The sequence below is a fragment of the Ammospiza nelsoni genome, chromosome Z, assembly GCF_027579445.1.
Source record: "Ammospiza nelsoni isolate bAmmNel1 chromosome Z, bAmmNel1.pri, whole genome shotgun sequence".
NCBI classification, from domain to species: Eukaryota; Metazoa; Chordata; class Aves; order Passeriformes; family Passerellidae; genus Ammospiza; species Ammospiza nelsoni.
Window position 1 is genome coordinate 15,840,266 of NC_080669.1, and position 18,835 is coordinate 15,859,100.

Below are 18,835 nucleotides of genomic sequence, written 5' to 3' on the forward strand. Positions count from 1 at the left end.
AAATAAAGCATTGGCAATTTTGATGGGAAAATACTGATTAAATACAGAGAAGAACAAATTTCTCTTTCTGAAGAAGAGCCAATTTCAACACTAAGATTTCAGCTTTAAGTCATTTAAAATTTTGTTAGTGTCCTGGTTTCAGCTGGAATAGAGTTAATTGTATACTGGAGTATATATTGAAGGGATAACAAAAATAAAAAAATAGTAATACAGAAGAGAGAGAGGAATAAAATCCAAGAAAAACAAGTGATGCACAATGCAATTGTTCGCCCAGTGCCCACCGTGTCACACCTGACTGCCCCTAGTTTGTGTCACGTCCGTGCCATGTTATTTGGCTGTTTGGATCAGCTGTCCTGGCTGTTCTCCCTTCTGGCTTTACATGCACCTGCTCTCTGGTGAAACATACAAAACTGGAAAGTCCTGGATTTAGGATGAGCACTACTTAGCAACAGCCAGAACATCAGTGTGTAATTACCTCATACTGAATCCAAACCACAGCGCTAAGAAAATGATCTCTAACCCAGATGAAATCAGGACAGTTATACAAATATGCAGTGCTCTTAAAGAGATCTTAGAGCAGTGCACCAGTACTACAGAATTTGGGGTTTTTGGTTCTTTGTAAGGGGAAACGGAGAGAATACAAGTTAAACCTAAAGACTGGCTTAGCCTGCTTTTGAAATACATAAAGGATTCTTTCTGGTAGTTGCAGCTTGTGGGCTCATGAGTGAGACAGGATGCACTCCTGGTTTGATAACCTCAGGAATATTACCTTGAGAATAACCTCTGAGTCTGTGTGAGCCATCTCCTTACAGACTCAAAAGGCTTCTTAAGTTAGTGGCTTTGCTTAAGCCTGTGATCTTACTGTGGAGAGAGGGGGAAATTTGTGGGTAGCTGTTTGGTAGGAGTGCAGCTTCCCTGCAGCTCCCCCTTTAGAAATTAATAGAGGTAGATGCATGCTGTTTAACATCCCTGTGGAGATCTGTGGTTCCTCAGCTGAGGGTAGAGTAACTTGAAGATATAACTACCTCAGATTCCCCTTTGGTGTGCAGGGCTGATTTGGCAACCCTCCTTTATTAAGGCCTTTCAGGAGGGGCCAAATGAGCCTCAGCATTTTTTGACAAAATTATTTGGCTGAGATGATGTTGCTGTTGAGTAAGAAATGACACAGATTCACCAGAAGGCTGGTTTGCACAGCATAGCAGCTTTACTTCAGATCCTCCTTTTTATACATTGTTCCAATACAGATAGACTTGATTGGTCAATTAATCAATGCATTTCACCTGATTGGCTAATTAAAAAAATGCCTTTCTTATAAACAATCTTTGAGAAAATCAAGAAAACAGAGAGTAGGAAAGCAACTATATTTTTAATTAATAAGCTATTTTTTTATATTAATAAGCTATCACTGTTTCTCTTCAACTCGCTAAAGTCTCACAAGCTGAAAAACTTACCTAGTTTTCTGGCAAAACTTATCTACTTTTCTTGCTCTCTGACCAGACTGTCACATCTACAAGATGTCACACTGTTGCCTCATTTTCCATTTTTTTTTGTGATGCCTCTTGGGATGAGTAAAGTAAGTTTGAACTCAGCCAAAGCAAGTATCAGGGATCTCAAGGTTAGCTATGTGTTTCTTTTGCTCTGGGAGTAAGCATCTTTCACTTCAATATGTTAGGAGGCTGCTGCTCTCTCTATGGGTAACCAGTTAGTCTTAAACCACTTGGCTTCCACAAAGTTTTGTGTTTATTGTTTCAAAAGGTTACAGCTTGAGTGCATCCAAAACTAGATAAAGAAAGTGGAATTGGAAGAGCTAAATTTATCTTAACATAAAATTAAGTTTTCGAGTAGTAGTTTGTAATGTTCTTTGGAGTCAGACATTACACTACCTTGTCAGGGCAATTGTATTCTCGTTGGCTTGGCAGACTGCGTATGAATTGGTGTTGTTTGGATGATGTGCTACAGTCTGGAATTGGTTCATAAATTCCTGTGCTTCTTTTAAAATCTAAACCAGTTTAGTTTACACTCATCCTAAATTGGGTTTTGGTGTCTACATAGGCAGAAAACGCAATTCACTGACTCCTAGATCAACTCTGTTTCCTTGTCCGAGTTGCCAGCGGGATATTGATCTTGGGGAGCGTGGCATCAATGGCTTATTTCGCAACTTCACTTTGGAAACCATTGTGGAAAGATACAGACAGGCAGCCAGGGCAGCCATTGCTATTATGTGTGATTTCTGCAAACCTCCAGCTCAGGAGTCCACGAAGAGTTGCATGGACTGCAGTGCAAGCTATTGCAATCCATGTTTCAAAATACACCATCCTTGGGGAACAGCAAAAGCCCAGCATGAATATGTAGGACCAACCACCAACTTCAGACCCAAGGTAAGTATACTGTACCTTACAGAATTCAGGTTGCAGCATTCTCATGTAGCTGCAGACATATCTGCGCAATGATAGTTGCTTTTTAGGACCATGATTGCTTTATTGACAATTGCTGTTATTTATTGAGTGAACCACAAGCTTTTGCTCCTTGCTGTTATTGAAGGGGACATTGAGAACATACTTAAAGGGTCCCGTAAAAATAAGGGTTTTTACTTTGTGGAATGGATTGTGTTACTTGTGATCTGAGTCTTTCTTTTCTTTTTCTTTTCTTTTTTAAGGCTTATTGATCACAAATAACAGAATATTCTAAGTTGGAAAGGACCCACAAGGATCATCAAGTCCAGCTTTTAAGTGAATGATTCATAGAGGGATTGAATCCATACCCCCCTTGGTGTTACTGGCACCTTGGTCTTGATCATCTAGAATGGACTGCCTAGGGAGGATGCTGTGTGTGGTAAACTTAAAAACCCCCACACACCTGGCCTCTTCCATGTCCCTTTTAGGTACATCCCCTTTGGATGCTTTGTGCTTGAGTTTGATCCATCACCAAGCATCTTCTTTCTCTCCTTCCTTGCATCTAACAAGAACAAAAGATGGAGTTATGTTCTCCATTGTTATTACACCATTTTTTTTAAATCTATAGCAGAAGAGATAAAAAAGCTATGGCAAAAATTCTACTTTATAGCCTGGTGCTGCTGTTACTGCATTCAGGCAAAACAGTGGTAACAAAATGCCACTACCTTTGTGTCTCACACTGAGCGTGGTGCAGTACATGGCAGTGCCCTACTGAATTTGTTAGATCACAGATGTTACATGTCACAGATATATCTTGCTAACCAGGGACCACAATAATGACCTTAATGTCCCAGCACAGGTTGGGGGACATGAAGGGGCATGTGCCTGTGCCTCCTTGCTGGACATCTCACAGGTGCCAGAAATGCTGATGGTAAAGGAGTCCTGATTAATTATTGTTAAATTAAGTAAATCTGACTAATGTGCAATGTGTAAGAAGCTCTTCACTCCTGGTGTACTTTGCTTCTGAGACTGGAAAAATTTGAGCCTCTAAAGTTAGCAGGCTGGGAGATACTGAACGTCCAGAAGTCCACTTGGTGGTATTTTCCTTGAGTCTAAAACACTAATTCCAGTTAAAAGTGAGCATGTGCTTCATATGCTTTCAAATGGGCTTGCACATTGTGTGAAATGTCCCTCTATTGGATAAATGAGAAAGGTGAAAGTTTGCATGCTATCTTTCAGCTCTTGCTTTAAAATGCTATACAGCTCCTTAAAAACTTTTCTTCTATGGCATCTAAATCCTCACAGCTGCTGGTCTGCTATGGGAAAATACCAAAGGCATCTTGTGATCCTTGTGCACTCCTAAAAGTGCCCTGTGGTGTTACTACATGCAGACTGAATTCAGGATTAAAAGTCAGTAGGTGAATTCTCTTGAAGCAGAGCAAGATGGGGTGAAGTGGTTTAGATTATTCTGACACTGATGTATTGAGTATGTGTGCACGTGTGGGATTTAGCATTTCTAATTGTATGTGAAGACAGGAAGAGGGGAAAAAAGGAGAAAAGCACAGTGTAGGTAACTTTAGATACATCTACTTGTTTTGAAAAACTTCCCAACTGCAGCAAGCTGATCCTTACTGTGCTCTTACAGAAACTTTTCTGAGGACTGTTTGAGCTTAATATAAAGTAAGAAAAGTGCATTTTTCATTGCACTGCAATTTTAAGACCTGAGCTGAAAGCATGTAGTATTTGTTGATTCCCTAAACAATGTCCTCAGTCACCACTTTAATTTACAACCAGGCTGGAGAGCACTTTGTAGGGTGTGTGGTGGGGATGGGAGAAGCACATACTGGGCTGATTGTTCTTGAGTTTTGAGAGAAGACAAGGCAGTCTGCTGACCTCTGCTGTCTCTTGCTTGCAGGCTGTAGTTCTTGCTTATATGAGGAGATGAATAAAAACAAGGATTTTCTGTGAGGTGTGGAAAATTTCCACACTGCTGTGTGGAAAAATTACTTCCGCAGATTAAGTGAATGACTGTAGCTTTTGGAGATGTTTGCCTGCACAGCTGATTTTCTTGGCATCTTCCTTTTTTCTCTTTTTTATTTCCTTCCAAATCCAGTAGTCAATCCAAATGGGATCACTAATTGCATATTTCGTTGAAGGATAGTCTTAACGTGCTGGTGAGCCTGGTGCCTTTAACCATTCCTTAGGATAACATTTGAGATTTGAAAGCTGGTTTCAGGTTTTAGCTTATTGTGTCCATATTTGTGATGCTCACAATTTTCTATTTTTATGCCCTTTTCTGACCTCTCTTGTGTGGGGGCATATTGAAACTAAAAAGCTTCCTCAAAAGTTCCTCTTTGGTAACTCCTATGTAATAGATGACCCAAATGTTGTCTTTCTCTAGAATGAGGCAAAGCAAGCATTGTTTCTTTTTTTAAATGAACACACACACACACACACACACTTTATATGTTTAATCTGTTGCCGGAACTTGGACTTGAGCAGCACTTTTTTAACTCTTTGAGCATTCATTTCAAAAAGTTCTGGTTTTGAAAGGTGATTTTTTTAGCAAACTCCAGCTTTCTTGCAATGCTGTTTGAGCTAATCCTGGAAGTAGCAGCCAGTGTGAACAGCTTCCAACCGGAGTCAGACAGAAAAATTGAAACACAAATTTGAAATTTTGTCTTTAAAATGACTGTAGCTGTAGGTGGTGGCTGCACTTCGTGGCTCCAAAAGCAATGGCTGTGTGGTTTATTAAAATGTAGCTTGGACTTAAATTGCTGCAATGTTATGTCAGCTCTTGCTTTACGAATCAGTTCGTAGCTCTTGCAAGAGATGCTGGCATGAGCATGGTTAAGTTTGACAGGCTGAGTGTGTTATATGTTGCATTTACAGCTCTGAGGTGGAGTGTAGTGTGCTGGAGGGATTGCAAACAACATGGGCAGGGTTAGGAAAAGATTGATTGCTATATGGAGGCTACACAGACACTGCTAGAGGCTTACTTACTGTAAACCTTGTGAAACTGTATGTGTTCATCTGCTGGCTTTCAATGGCCTTGACAAATGTAAAAGGTTGAGATAAACTGACTATAAAAAATTCACTGATGAAGTCACACGCTGCTTTGGGTTCATTGGATGTTTTCATTTTTTGTTGAGAACCTCCATTTTGGAAGTACACCTGTACTGTCTCTGCTCTTTTTTTTTTTTTTTCCCCACAGATTTTGATGTGTCCAGAACATGAAATGGAGAGAGTAAATATGTACTGTGAAATCTGCAGAAGGCCTGTTTGTCATCTTTGCAAACTGGGTGGAGGTCATGCAAACCATAGGGTAACAACCATGAGCACTGCCTACAAAACCCTTAAGGTACAAGAAAATATCATTGGACCTGGCCTTAAGAAGGGAAAGAATACTTCTGATGTGAGGGCAAATTCCCCTGGATAGAAGCCAGGATGTGTGTTTAGGAGACTCTGGACTAGTTTTGAGCCCTGTCATTGTGCAAGATTTGTTAATATATATATTAATGTGATATAGGGCATATTTTAGAAACCAAACTGTTTGCTATGATGCTTGAAATATAACTCCAGAAAAGTGCTGGCATCTTATTTCAGCTAATTGTACAGCAGTACAGACAACGCGGAAGGTTTAAGTAATTAATCAACTTTACAATCAATTTTTTTAAATATAAGTGTTCAGGTAGCTTGTGGTAGAGGATACTTGAGAAGCCGGTCTGAGAAATGTGCATCTGAAGTATCTGTTGATATCTTTGTATGTTTCTGAAGCTGCATAGCTTCAGAATGTTAATTTCCTAAGCAAAGCACAACAGTAAAGACTTGCAAACATCAGATAGCTATTGAAGGCAGCACCTACTTCCTCTTCTTCCTTTTCTTCCTCTCTTGCTCTCAGGAGAAAAAAAAAAGGAAAAAAAAAGATCAGATTAGCCTGCCTTGTGCTATATGGCCTCCTCACCAGTTTGTAAGGCTTTTCCTGTAACTCTTGCAGCTAAGGAAGCACTGGGACAAATCTGTGATTTGAACTACTCATTTTTCTAGCAACTCTTACTACAAATGAGTTAATAACTATCCTTTCTGTAAGTTTAATATCCTGAAGCCTCTTTTTCCCTATCCAAGAGAGGGTGATTCCTGGGTGATTGGGAGCCAGCTGACACTGTTACCTCTGATCCTTCAGCCTGTGCCAGCAGCCGCTCTCAGAGTTGCTTTGCAGGTCACCAAACAATTCTCCGCAGGACTGCTGCTCATAACTGGTGTCATGCTTTTGTCCTTGTGGCTAGATAAACTGAGGATAAAACAGGATGACCTGCTAGTGCTGGTTGTCAATTTGTGTGAGATGTCCTGTTCTTGCTGGTTTACTTCAACAGGAGAAACTTTCAAAAGATATCGAGTACCTCATCAGTAAGGAGAGCCAGGTGAAGGCTCACATCACACAGCTGGATCTGCTGATGAAAGAAACTGAGGTAAGAGTGGCTTCAAGGTTGTCTGGGGTTGGCCTTTGTACAGTCACAGGAAGGATTCAAAACTGTTTTCAGTGAAATGTTTCAAACTTCGAGTTTTTCAGTTAAGTAGTAAAACAATTTTTGAACAGTTTGTGGTAGACTGAGTCACACATGGTAAGACCTAGTCCTGCCAGTATGGGAAGCAGACAAAAGGAAGTTTATGTTTGTGTAAATTTAAATAAAATAAAGCTTATTTGGTACCTTAATCAAAGTGGGTTACACGTAGGGTATTTATGATGGTGCACTATTTACACTGCCTGTTTACCTTGAGAAAGGCAGAATTAAGGGCAAAATCTCCCTGCAAAAGAGTCACATACAAGCTGAAAAGCACAAAGGCAGAAATGAAAGAAGCTCCTAGTACTGGTGTGTCTTGATTGCAGACTGCCTCTGAGTTTTGCAGTTCCTTTTATCCAGGGCAGTATTCAGAGGTTCAGAGGGTGTACACGAGAAGCTGGGCTGGACCCTCATGTCAGGGTGATTGGGGAAGGTGGAAGAGCGTCTAGCACTTGGGCATGAAGACTTCTGAGACTGTTTTTACAGTGCTTTTTCATGAGCTCTCTAGACAAATGTAATGCATAACTCAGGGTGTAATCAGAGGAATACTTTCCTGCTCTTCATTCTCTGTTAAAGACAGCAAATGCTGACTAGCTTGGGTGGTGTGCTGATCTCATTTTCAGTGCTGAATAGCATAACAAAGCTCATTAGTCTTACCTGTCAAATGGATGACTGGATTACTGTGATATCTTGAACAACCTTAAGCATGTTTCTGTACAGAGTCACAGTGACGTAGAATCTGTCTGAAATGTCTTTTGTTTGCTCCTAGTGCAACAGTGAAAGAGCTAAACAAGAAGCATCTCATAGTTTTGAGAAATTATATTGTGTCCTGGAAGAGAAGAAATCTGCAGCTCTTAGGGCAATTGAAACTTCTAAGAATATAAGGTTGGAAAAATTGCAAACACAAGTGGAAGAATACCAAGGGCTCCTGGAAAATAATGGCCTTGTAGGATATGCTCAAGAAGTGCTTAAAGAAACAGATCCCTCTTGTTTTGTTCAAACAGCAAAACAACTTCATGTCAGGTATCTTAAATATCTTCTGTTTGAGACACAAGTACTGTTCCAGGATGTCTGTGCAGTTGTATTCTTGGGAGATGATCCTGGTTTAGCTGGAATTCCTGCATGAGAGTGTGCCTTAGGAAACAACACTCAGGAGAGGAGTGCTCTTGTCCTGCCACAATGCCTAGCCTTGCTCAGTGGGACTGAAGTGGGAGGGCAGTCTGTTTAGCTCCCTGACAAATTCCTTGTCTCAGAGATTTTATCAGGTATTTGCAAGTTAATTTACCAGGACTCTTCTGGCTTTAGGCTCTTTGATCTTTGTGTTCTCTACTGGCATCCTACATCAGTTTTGTTCTTTGAATGTAATGCTCCAGATTATTTAAATGCTTTGCCAACTGAATGACTACCTGTTCATTATCTTTACACTCATGTACAAACAGCCTTTAAATTTGGCATTTGAGAATCTTTCTAGAGATTCTAGAGAAAACTTCTGGGAGACATCAGTAAGTACATGAAAGCAAACTTTTTAAAAGCAAAACCTGGCATTTTTACTTTAAGGAATGTCCAACTTGAATTGCTTTTTTTTTTTTTTTTTGTGCTATCCCACTTTTGTGTTTTCAGAATCCAAAAAGCTACCGAGTCTCTGAGCAGCTTTACACCAGCAGCTGCAACTACTTTTGAAGGCTTTGTGGTGGACACTGCCAAGCAAGAAGACATCCTTGGTGACTTGTCCTTCTATTCCAATGGTAAATTCTGAGAGCATTAGGTCTTACTCAAGTTTTAGCTTTAAAGGCTTATCTGGAGAAAGGCAGAACTTGCATAGGGCAGCAGTTGCAGAGCTCAGTGTTGTGGCTTGCATTGTTCCTTCTGTCTCCATGATTCAGAAGGCATTACCTGGCAGCAGTGTTAGTTTCAGCTTTCATAAAGAAACTAAAATTACATTTCCTTTCCTACAGTACCAGTTTGCACTGGCTTCCAAAATATTGTATTTACATCACACTCAGTCTTTCTAAAAGCTTTTTGTTGCGTGACAGAAAGAAATAGTTTTTAAAGCTGCCAGAAAAAAAAAGGCTCAAGCCTTTCAAAGTAAAAACAGAAAATAGGGGATTTATTTAAGTGTATGAACAGAGAACCATCCTCATCTACTCCTTTTAATTGAGAGAGTCAGATTCCCCCTTTAACAGTGCTATAGCTCAACAAAGGGGTTATCTCTTGGTTTAAGACAGTTTTAAGAGGTGCATGCTTTAAAATGAGTTTCCTTCCAATATTGTTTTAACCAATCCCTTTCCACCAATAAGGAAAAAAAAAAATATGAGTAGATAGAAGTGAAGAAAATAACAGTTTACTAAAAAAACAAAATAGCAATGGGCCAAAAATAACTGTAATACTCCCTAGTTACAAAGTGGCTGAAATCTCACTGGGCACAGCTAGATTTGGAATACAATAACAGTTTGGGTTACCCAGGACTGGTTGTATGATTAACTCCAAAATAACATGTATCTAAATTTCAGAGCCTTTTTTCTCATGTGTTTCAGGTCTAGAAATACCAGAAATCAACGAAGAGCAGAGCAGAATGTACAACAAAGCTCTGATCAGCTGGGAATGCTCTGGGAAGACAGATTCAGCTGATATCTATGTCCTTGAGTATCATAAACTTAATAAAGAAGAGGAGAGTGTGATATGGCAGAAGACTGAAGTGTGTGGCAAGAGCAAAGTATTATCTGATCTCGATGATGACAGCAGCTACGCCTTTAGAGTTCAAGGTTACAAAGGGTCCATCGGCAGCCCTTGGAGCCGAGAAGTTACCATGCGTACTCCTCCGGCTCCGGGTAGGGGGTTTTCTTATATCCGTCAGTGTTAAGAGCTGAAAGCAGTTTCCAGTAGCTCCCAGATGTCTCCTACACTGTTACCAGTTTCATAAATGTTTAGAAGCACTGTTACAGATTAAGTCAGTAACATACAGAGACTGTTAGCTTGCATGACAGTCCTGGTAGCCTTTAAGAGTGGCAAATTCTAATGCCTGTATGACTTAAAATGTAGTTTATAAGCACAGAAGGCCAAATACATAACTAAGCAGAATTTTTCTCTGGCATACTATTTTTCAGTTTTCAGTTTTCTTTTTGATGACAAATGTGGGTACAACAGTGAACATCTCGAGCTGAACCCAAGAAGAACATCTGTGGAAAGTAGGGCTGGATTTCCTCTGCTTCTGGGATCTGAGAGCTTGCAGGTTGGATGCTTCACAACCCTGGATTACATCATTGGTGACACTGGGATTGCCAAAGGGAAGCACTTCTGGGCTTTTAATGTTGAAGCCTACTCATACCTGGTGAAAGTGGGAGTTGTTCCTGGCAGCAAGATACAGAAATTGTTCCACAATACCTCTGATGTAATCAGTCAAAGGTAAATTGCATACTCTTGCTTTAATGCATGTTTTACATATGAAGATGGGGTTTTTTTTAAAAGTAAATGAAGAGCAAGTCTGTTTTCAGTTAGTACACAAGGTGAACCTAACCAGTGAAAAGTTTGAAGGATATTGTGTAAGCAGTTTTCCCCATTATTAGCAGAAAGATGTCCTGATTATCCAGAGTCGTCCTATTTTCTTTCTTTTTGGGAAAGAAGTCAGGTTCCTGTAGATGCCAAGGAATGTCAGTTAAAGCAAGAAGGTTAAAAATAAGTAAGTTTTAAGACTGAAGCAATACTTGATTATCAGTAGTAAGGTTCTGCCTTAATTCCCTTGGCATACAAGGTTTGGCAGCCTTTCAGAGGAACAGTATTCACTGTGCATATTTGTATGTTTTTGCACTAGCTGTGTCACAGTGGATTCCAAGTCACTGGCTTACCCCAGGCTACATGCTTGCATGCTGCATTGGAGTGCTACTGAGCACAAGCCAAAGTACAGTGGACAAACCAATAAAAAGATTTCCATCTCACAATTAGAGCTATAGCAAGCCTGCACATATGTGGGAACTGCAGGCAGGAAGGCTATCTCCTGGGGACTCTTATTTAGAAATTTAGAAATGTTTGACTTCTTCCTGTATAACACATGGAAAATGTGTCAGCACAATCTTGAGCTGCTTGAAGCCAGATGGAGCCATTTGCAAAGTGAGAAATTAGATCTAAATTTCCTGATTTCTTTTTCTTTCTCTGCATAGAGAGCTGTAAAATTTTAGCTGACACAGAAAGAACTGCCCCCACAAGCACCCCAAAACTGAAATCCTAAGTAGGGAATGTCTCTACTGAAGAATGCGTGCTTCTCCATGCGTCTTTATCTGAGGACAGAGGTGGAGAGCAAAGCATGTAGACTGACCAAGTATGTCTGCAGACTCTCCAGTAACCATCTGAGAAACTTTCAGGGAAGTCTTCAGACAGAGCACTTTAAAAAAAGTCACCAAACTTAAACCACTAAAACACTACCTTTTTTTTTTGTGAATTTTACAGATACTGTAACATAGCAGCATCATGGAAAACTCACAGGACATGTTCTTGTCTGTAATGATTGGTCATATTTGCTAAGTTACTTCTCAAGTTAACTGATTTACTGTACCTGTAGATTCATTAATGATTGCCTAGCCTAAGTATATTTAGATACACCCACTTCTTAGTAAAGCCTTCTGTGGTTTTGTCCTTATTGGAGTTCAGGTGTTATTACTTGTTTGAAGTAACCGAAGTGAAATCCCACCTACTAAATGCCTCTTCCTTCCTGGCTAAGCTAGGTGTCACTGGTGGGATGAGTGCTGTGACTGGAGTGCCCTGTTGGTTACAGGCTCTTCAGAGGGACTGGGGGCAGATGAAGTGGGGGTGCCACTGTCTGTAACATGGTGCCTGGAATGTATGGAGCCTGCAGCTGGCAGTGCTGCAGTTGAGAACCTCTGGGTAAGGATTATGGCACAAACAAAGTTGATGTCCTTGTGAGAATCTACTACAGGCTACGCAGCCAAGATGTTGACACTGATTAATTATTCCTTAAGGAACTAAGGAATATCTCTACATCAACCACCCTTGTCTTTTAGGGCACTTCAGCTTGGCAGATGTTAAATGAAAGCACCACATAGATGATACAAACAGGTCCAGAGGAGTCATAAAACACCTGGATGATAACTTCTTGGTATGGGTTCTAAGGGAGCCAGCTGAGAAAGGTGCTCTCCCTGATTTTTTCTGAGTCAACAGAGAGGATCTCGTGAGCAAAGTGGAGATGAGCAGCCGTCTTGGCCACAGAAACCATGAAGCAATTTAAAATCTCTGTTGTCAGGAGGAGAAGTGCCAGCAAAACTTCAACTCTAGACGTGAGGAGAACAAACTTCAGGCTGCTGAGGGTACTAGTCAGGAAAGACTGGGAGGCCACTATTGAAGGTGCTAAAGTCCATCAGTGCTGGTCACTTTTTAAGCACCACCTCCTAAGGGCACAAGAGCAGGCAATTCCAAAATATCATAAGTCAAGCAGGTGGGATAGAAGGCTGCCTTGGGTGAGCAGAGAACTTCTAGAGCTGAGGCAAAAAAAAAAAAAAAAGGTATGGCAAATAGCAGCAAGATTGGGCAATGTGGGAGAAATAAAGAGATGCTGCTTGACATCTGAGGGAAAAAGTTCATGTAGTCAAATCCCAACTGGAATTGAAGCTGGCCAGAACGCGGGGAACAATAAAAAGAGTTTTTTAAAAACACGATAATAGCAAAAGGGAGTCAGAAATACCATTGGCCTATTACAGGAGGAGGATGGTCACCTCACTAAAAGAGACAGAGACAAGACAGGAATGTTTAATGCTTTATTGACAGTTTCAACACCAGTAGAGGTCTTTGGGGGTCCCAGAACTCAAAGACCATAGCTGTGAGAATGATAAACTCCCAGCCAATCCCAAATTTGTGCAGGATTTGCTGTTCCACCCAAATCCCCATAAGTCTGTGGAGCTTGATGGGATTCTTCCTAGGGTACTGAGCTGACTGATGTAATTGTGAGACCTCTCTGATGTTTCAATGGTCTTTGGAGGTGCCAGTCAACTGGAAACTGGCAAATGTTGTCCTAGTTTTCAAGACTGGCAGGAAAGATGACCCTGGTAACAACAGGGCTGTGAGTCTCCCTTCAGTGACTGGTAAATTTATGGAGAAGATTATTCTAGGAATTACTGAACAACCCCTGAAGGACAGTGTAGTCATCAGGGGAAAGTCCTGCTTTAAAAACTTACTTTCCTTTCATGACACATGTAACCCACTGAGCTGACCAAGGGAAGTTGATGTAATCTCTTTTGATTTTAGTAAAGCTTTTGATGCTGCGTCTCCCAAGATCCTTCTGGACAAACTGTCCAGCACACAGCTGGATAAAGACATCACGTGATGGATGAGCAACTGGTTCAGGGGCCAGGCAGAAGGGTCACAGTGAATGGGGTGACACCAGACTGGTGACCTGTCACTGGGGGTTCCACAGGGCTCCATGCTCAGCTCTGTGCTCTTTGTCTTCACAAATGCCTTGGACACAGGACTGGAAGGGTTACTAAGTAAGGTCACAGATGATACAAAACTGGGAGGAGCAGCTGACTCCCTCAAAGGCCGGAAGGCCGAGCAGAGACACCTTGACAATGAGAGGGCTGGGCAGGCACCAACTGCATGAAACTCAGCAAGGGCAAGTGCTGGGTTCTGACCTGGGATGGGGCAACCCTGGATGTACAGACAGACAGACGAATGACAGGCTGGAAAGCAGAAATGAGTGCAGGAAAGGGACCCGGGGATCCTGGTTGAAGTTGAACATGAGTCAGCAGTGCCCTGGCAGCCAGGAGGGCCCCCATGTCCTGGGGGGCATCGGGCACAGCATCACAGCCAGGCAAGGGAGGGGATTGTCCTGCTCTGCTCTGCTCTGGGGCAGCCTCACCTCGAGTGCTGGGAGCAGTTCTGGGTGCCACAACACAAAAAAGACACTGAGCTGTTAGAGAGTGTACAGAGGAGGGCCATGAAGATTTTGAAGGGTCTGGAGTGAAAGGCTTATAAGGATTGACTGAAGTCACTTGGCTTGTGCAGCCTGGGGAAGAGGAGATGGAGGGGAGCAGAGAGGAGACACTGATCTTATCTTTCAGGTGACCATTGCCAGGACCCAAGGGAATGACATAAAACTTTGTCATGAGCTCCTTAAGCTGTATAGTAGAGAAAGGTTTTTGACCCAGAGGGTGGTTGGACTCTAGAGCAGGCTCCCCAGGGAAGTGGTCCCAGCACCAAACATGCCAGAGCTTAAGAGGCATTTGGACAATGCTCTCAGGCACATTGTGTAACACTTGGGGTTGTCCTGTGCTGGGCTAGAACTTGGAATATGATGTTTTTAGTGTTTTCCTTCTAATTCAGGATATTCTATGATTCTGTGATTTTTTTTTAACCAAGATTTTTGGGTGATCATGTGGTGTTGCCGGTCTGACAGAAATGTTCTTCTCCTGTTCACATCACTGATCCCACTTCAGCATTTGTCAAAAGCACGTGGGGTTTTTTTGTGTTCCAGATACGAGCAGGACAGCGGTCATGACAGTGGGAGTGAAGATATCTTCTTCGACTCATCGCAGCCTTGCACACTGGTCACTTTAGGCATGAAGAAGTTCTTTATCCCTGCCACACCTGCTGCTCCCAAGGATCCAGCCAGCAGAATCCTTCCCCTGCCGTCGTGCTTGGGCGTCTGCCTTGACTGTGACAGAGGCAGGGTGGGGTTTTACGATGCAGGCCGCATGAAGTGCCTGTATGAGTGTGAGGTGGATTGCTCCGGCCTGATGTACCCAGCGTTTGCCCTGATGGGCAGTGCGGCAGTGCACCTTGAGGAGGCTGTCACAGCCAAGGACAGGGAGTACCACGACGACATCTAGTGCAGTAAACTCTTCCCATTGCTGTTCTGAGACAGAAAATGTAAGCAGAAGAATTCTACCTTAGCTTTTAGTCCTGATAAATTATATTCCACCTACAAGTTGCTCACAAGCCTCTGGCCTGTGATTTTTTTAAAATAAATGGTCCAGGCACTTCTGCACCAGAGAATTCTCCTGCCTTTTTTGTCATCTGTGCAATGCTGTTCTCCACAGACTTCTTTTCCTGGGGGGAGCAGGGAAGAAGTCTGACTAGCAACCAAAATTTACTTTTCAGGACTAGCAACCAAAACTTACTCTTCGGGGTAGAAATCTGCCTTTTATTTCACTTAAATCCTTACATAGTCAGTTTTGTATTTAATGAAGTCAAAGCTGACGGTGTGTGATTGCCATTCTCCTTTTAAGAAATCTGCCTGAATGCCTCTGCAGGGTTAAATGCTGTCCAGTTAACCCCTGAGCACCAGTTTGGCCTTTCAGCACAGAATAGAACATAAAAAATATAATAGGAAAGAAGAAGAAATTAGAAATGGTGTTGAATGTTTAACTTATACTTGGAATGATGAAGGTAAACTTGAATCTCATTGCATGTTGTATACCCTTAATGTGATTGTAAGTTAAAATTCAAGTTCTGACACTCAGTGTCATATAGTTGGTGGCATAATGGTAAGTTTCTTTATTCTTCTAGGCTTTAACTATAAGCTATCTAAAATAAAGTGCAATTTTCCCTTAAATGTCAGAATTTGGAATTAAAAATCAGAAATGTTTGCATGTGTGAGTAATGGTACCTGGTATTTAGGAAAAGGAAGTGAGTTGCTGACATGAGTAATTATATGTGAATTTAAAAAATTAACCTATAAAAGCAAGTATTAAAGAAATATCTGATTTTTTTTTAATCTAGTAGCAGCTTGGATTTTTCTTAGTAAGAATGTTAAAAATGCACTGGTTAAGTTTTGAGACCTAATTTCTGCCTTAAAGGATGTCTCCCTTCAAATTTCACTTCCTCTAATGTTAAAACTGTATCACATTAGCAGAATCATAGAACCATGGGAACAACTTGAGTTCAAAGGGATCTTTAAAGACCATCTAGTTCCAACACCCCTTGCCCCAGGCAGGGACATCTTCCACTAACCAGGTTGCTCAAAGCTGCATCCAACATGAAATTGAACACTTCCAGGGATGGGGCATTCACCACTTCTCTGGGAAACCTTCTCCAATGTCTTACCACCCCTATTGTTAGAAATTTCTTCCTTTAAAAAAAAAAATCTCCAACCGAAATCTATCATATTTTAGTTTAAAACCATTGCCCTTTGTCTTGTCTCTCAAGGCCTTGGTAAAAGACTTCCTCCATCCCTTTTTAAAATCCTTTTTATATATTAAAAGGCCATAATAAGGTCTTTCTGGAGCCTTCTCCATGCTGAATAACTCCATCTCTTACAGCGTCTTCACAGGAGAGGTATTACAGCCCTCTGACAATTTTTGTGCCTCTTCTCTGGAACCACTGTGCTGGGGGCCCCAGAGCTGAACGCAGTGTGTGCGAGCACACATTGCTGGTTCATGGCCAAGTTTTCATCCATCAGGATGCCCAAGTCCTTCTCTACAGAGCTGCTCTCTATCCCTCAGTCTGTATTGATAGTAGAGATTTCCTGGATTCAGGTGCAGTACCCTGCTTGGTGAACCTCATGAGATCCACATCAACACCAGTGCCAGGACAGACCCTCGAGGGATACTGCTCATTACTGGTTTCTGCTTGGACATTGAGCTGTTGACTCAATGGATAGCTATCCAGCCAGTTCCTTATTCACTGAACAGTCCATCCACTTAAACCTTTCTCTTTCAAGTTTGGAGATAAGAATGTTGTGGGGGATCTTATCAAAGGCCTTACAGAAGCCCAGGTACATCTCTTAGCTCTTCCCTTATCCACTGTTGCAGTCACTGGGTCACCGAAGACCAGTAGGTGAGTCAAGCAGTTCTTGCCCTTGGTGAACTCATGTGGCTGTCCCTGATCACTTTCTTTTCTTCCATAAGTTTTGACCTATCTTCCAGCAGGATCTGTTTCATGATCTTACTGAGAATGGAGGTGGACTGCCTGTCTTTATAGAAACCCATGTATAAAAATAGTAGGGTGTGTGAACTGTTGACTTACGGAAAAATAAGGATCTAAAGTGAAGGATGTTTCTAGTAAGTACTTGGTGCTTTCTGATTTGGGGATATGCTTTCTAATTTGGGGATATGCTTTCTAATTTGGGGATAGTATTGCATCTTGATGAATGTGTGTAAAGGATGCTTACTAAGTACATGTATATACAGCTTCAGAGCTCTGAAACGGGACCTGAAAATCACAATGCAGTTAAGTGAATGTAGGTCATAATGCAAATCTTTTGCAGGCTTTGCTGTCTGAACTGATCTGACCTCGAGTCCACCTCTCCCAGTGTCTTCTCCCTTAAGCCTCTGACTGTGGCCACTGTTGGAAAAAACTGTCAGAAGCAGTTGTCTATACCAGCCAGAAAGGCCGAGCAACCGCAACTTCTTTTCTGCATCTCATCTGCAAATGTTCTGTCTTGATGAGACTGTGTAAAAGTGCACTCCATAAATTCACTGTGAGTTGTGTGAGAAACACACAGCAGCAGGTGTGAAGTATGGGGTACCTTTTGGAATTTTCTCCCCCAAGCGAAAAGACAAAGGGTCTCTCACTAGTTAGCCTTTTTAGTAACTTCTTCTGGTTTAGATGGTTATCATTATAGCCTTTAATTTCTGTCATTCCATCCCTTTCATCTTCCCTCTTACTGGATTGAAGCCATTGCAATCTTCTTGCCTGCTGAGGCTGACAACAGTCTGTCCATAAGACACCCTGTTGCTGTGACGGATGACAAAGTTTTGTGTTTTCCTTCTTGTAGTCCTAAAACCTTAATTGCCTTTTATTTGATTGATACCTGATACCATAGTCATGATGAAGCTTCTTCTGCATTGTTTTTCACGCAGTCCTGATGGTTGTGCAGGGTGCATGCAGGGTTTTCCCCACTGGTGGGCTGTTTTGCATTTATTTATGTCGATCATGCTTGTTTACCTAGTCACTAAGTTCTGAGGGCCTTCTGCAGCTCTTCAGTCGCTTCTAGACTTGGATGTTCCTGAGTAGCTTAATTGGAAACACAAACATGCCCATGTTTTTGTTTGCTTTTCCAGGTCTTGGAGCAAACTGGTTGTAGTGAGACTCAGATGATCTCTCTGCTGTTAAGATTTTTGTTCCTTCCACTTCATTTCCCCCTCCAATATTTATTAAACCCCAAGTCAAACACTGAAAACTCTTACATTAGTATACTCTGCTGAGTATTATGTGAGTGCAGCAGTCAGAGAGAGCCAGGAGAAAGGATTCTCACTTCAGTAGCTGTGACTTCTCCCCTTGTATAACTGGCATGGTCAGTTCATCTACCACACCAAGAATCGGCTTAGAGTTGTAGGTTGTAGGGCTGAACTTTCTTTTCCAGACCAAATCTCCTTCCATAGACAAATATTTCATTTTTGATTCCTCTGTTTCAGAAACTGGTCTAAATTAGATGCTTTATGTCATGGTTAGCACTCCACATTTCCACATTAAGATTTTTTATAAGCATCTGGATTTGTATCCCCAGACCTTTTTTTACTTTATGGAAATATTTGTAAAGGGAACAGTCTATTGCAGATATGAAGACAGTGTCTCAGACTCCATGATCTAAAAAAAGATTATTGGTTTGAGACTGTAGAAGTAAGAAATTCAAAATTTAGGGGCCTTTTCTACTAGAGTTTCAAATTCATTTAACATGTGTTCTGCTATGCAATTACTCTACTGGACAGAAACTGATGCTACTTTAAACATTTATCTACCTTTTGATATATCTATATTTATCTCATCCTGAGTTTAAAAATTAATTTGACTTTTGGTGTTACTTGAATACTTAGTATGCATTCCAGACAGTACTCTTTGGTGCTTACTCCAGCTTATTAAATAAAAAACACACTGTCAAGAGGCACTGACAACATGCTGTGATCTTTTTTTCAACTACTATGGAAGTGTCAACTTTCA

General features: G+C 41.4%; 1 protein-coding gene across 1 annotated transcript in view; it reads left to right on the top strand.

Annotated features, from left to right (window-relative positions):
• TRIM36 (tripartite motif containing 36) overlaps positions 1 to 15,509 on the top strand; it is a 32,812-nt gene extending 17,303 nt beyond the window's left edge. Inside the window, exons 3-10 of the mRNA XM_059493129.1 lie at positions 2,053 to 2,378; positions 5,608 to 5,754; positions 6,767 to 6,862; positions 7,725 to 7,978; positions 8,576 to 8,700; positions 9,490 to 9,783; positions 10,060 to 10,357; positions 14,430 to 15,509. Coding sequence (XP_059349112.1) covers positions 2,053 to 2,378; positions 5,608 to 5,754; positions 6,767 to 6,862; positions 7,725 to 7,978; positions 8,576 to 8,700; positions 9,490 to 9,783; positions 10,060 to 10,357; positions 14,430 to 14,784 — 1,895 coding nt within the window. The 3' untranslated portion in view covers positions 14,785 to 15,509. The remainder of the gene's footprint in view (positions 1 to 2,052; positions 2,379 to 5,607; positions 5,755 to 6,766; positions 6,863 to 7,724; positions 7,979 to 8,575; positions 8,701 to 9,489; positions 9,784 to 10,059; positions 10,358 to 14,429) is intronic.
• The last annotated feature ends 3,326 nt before the right edge of the window (positions 15,510 to 18,835 follow it).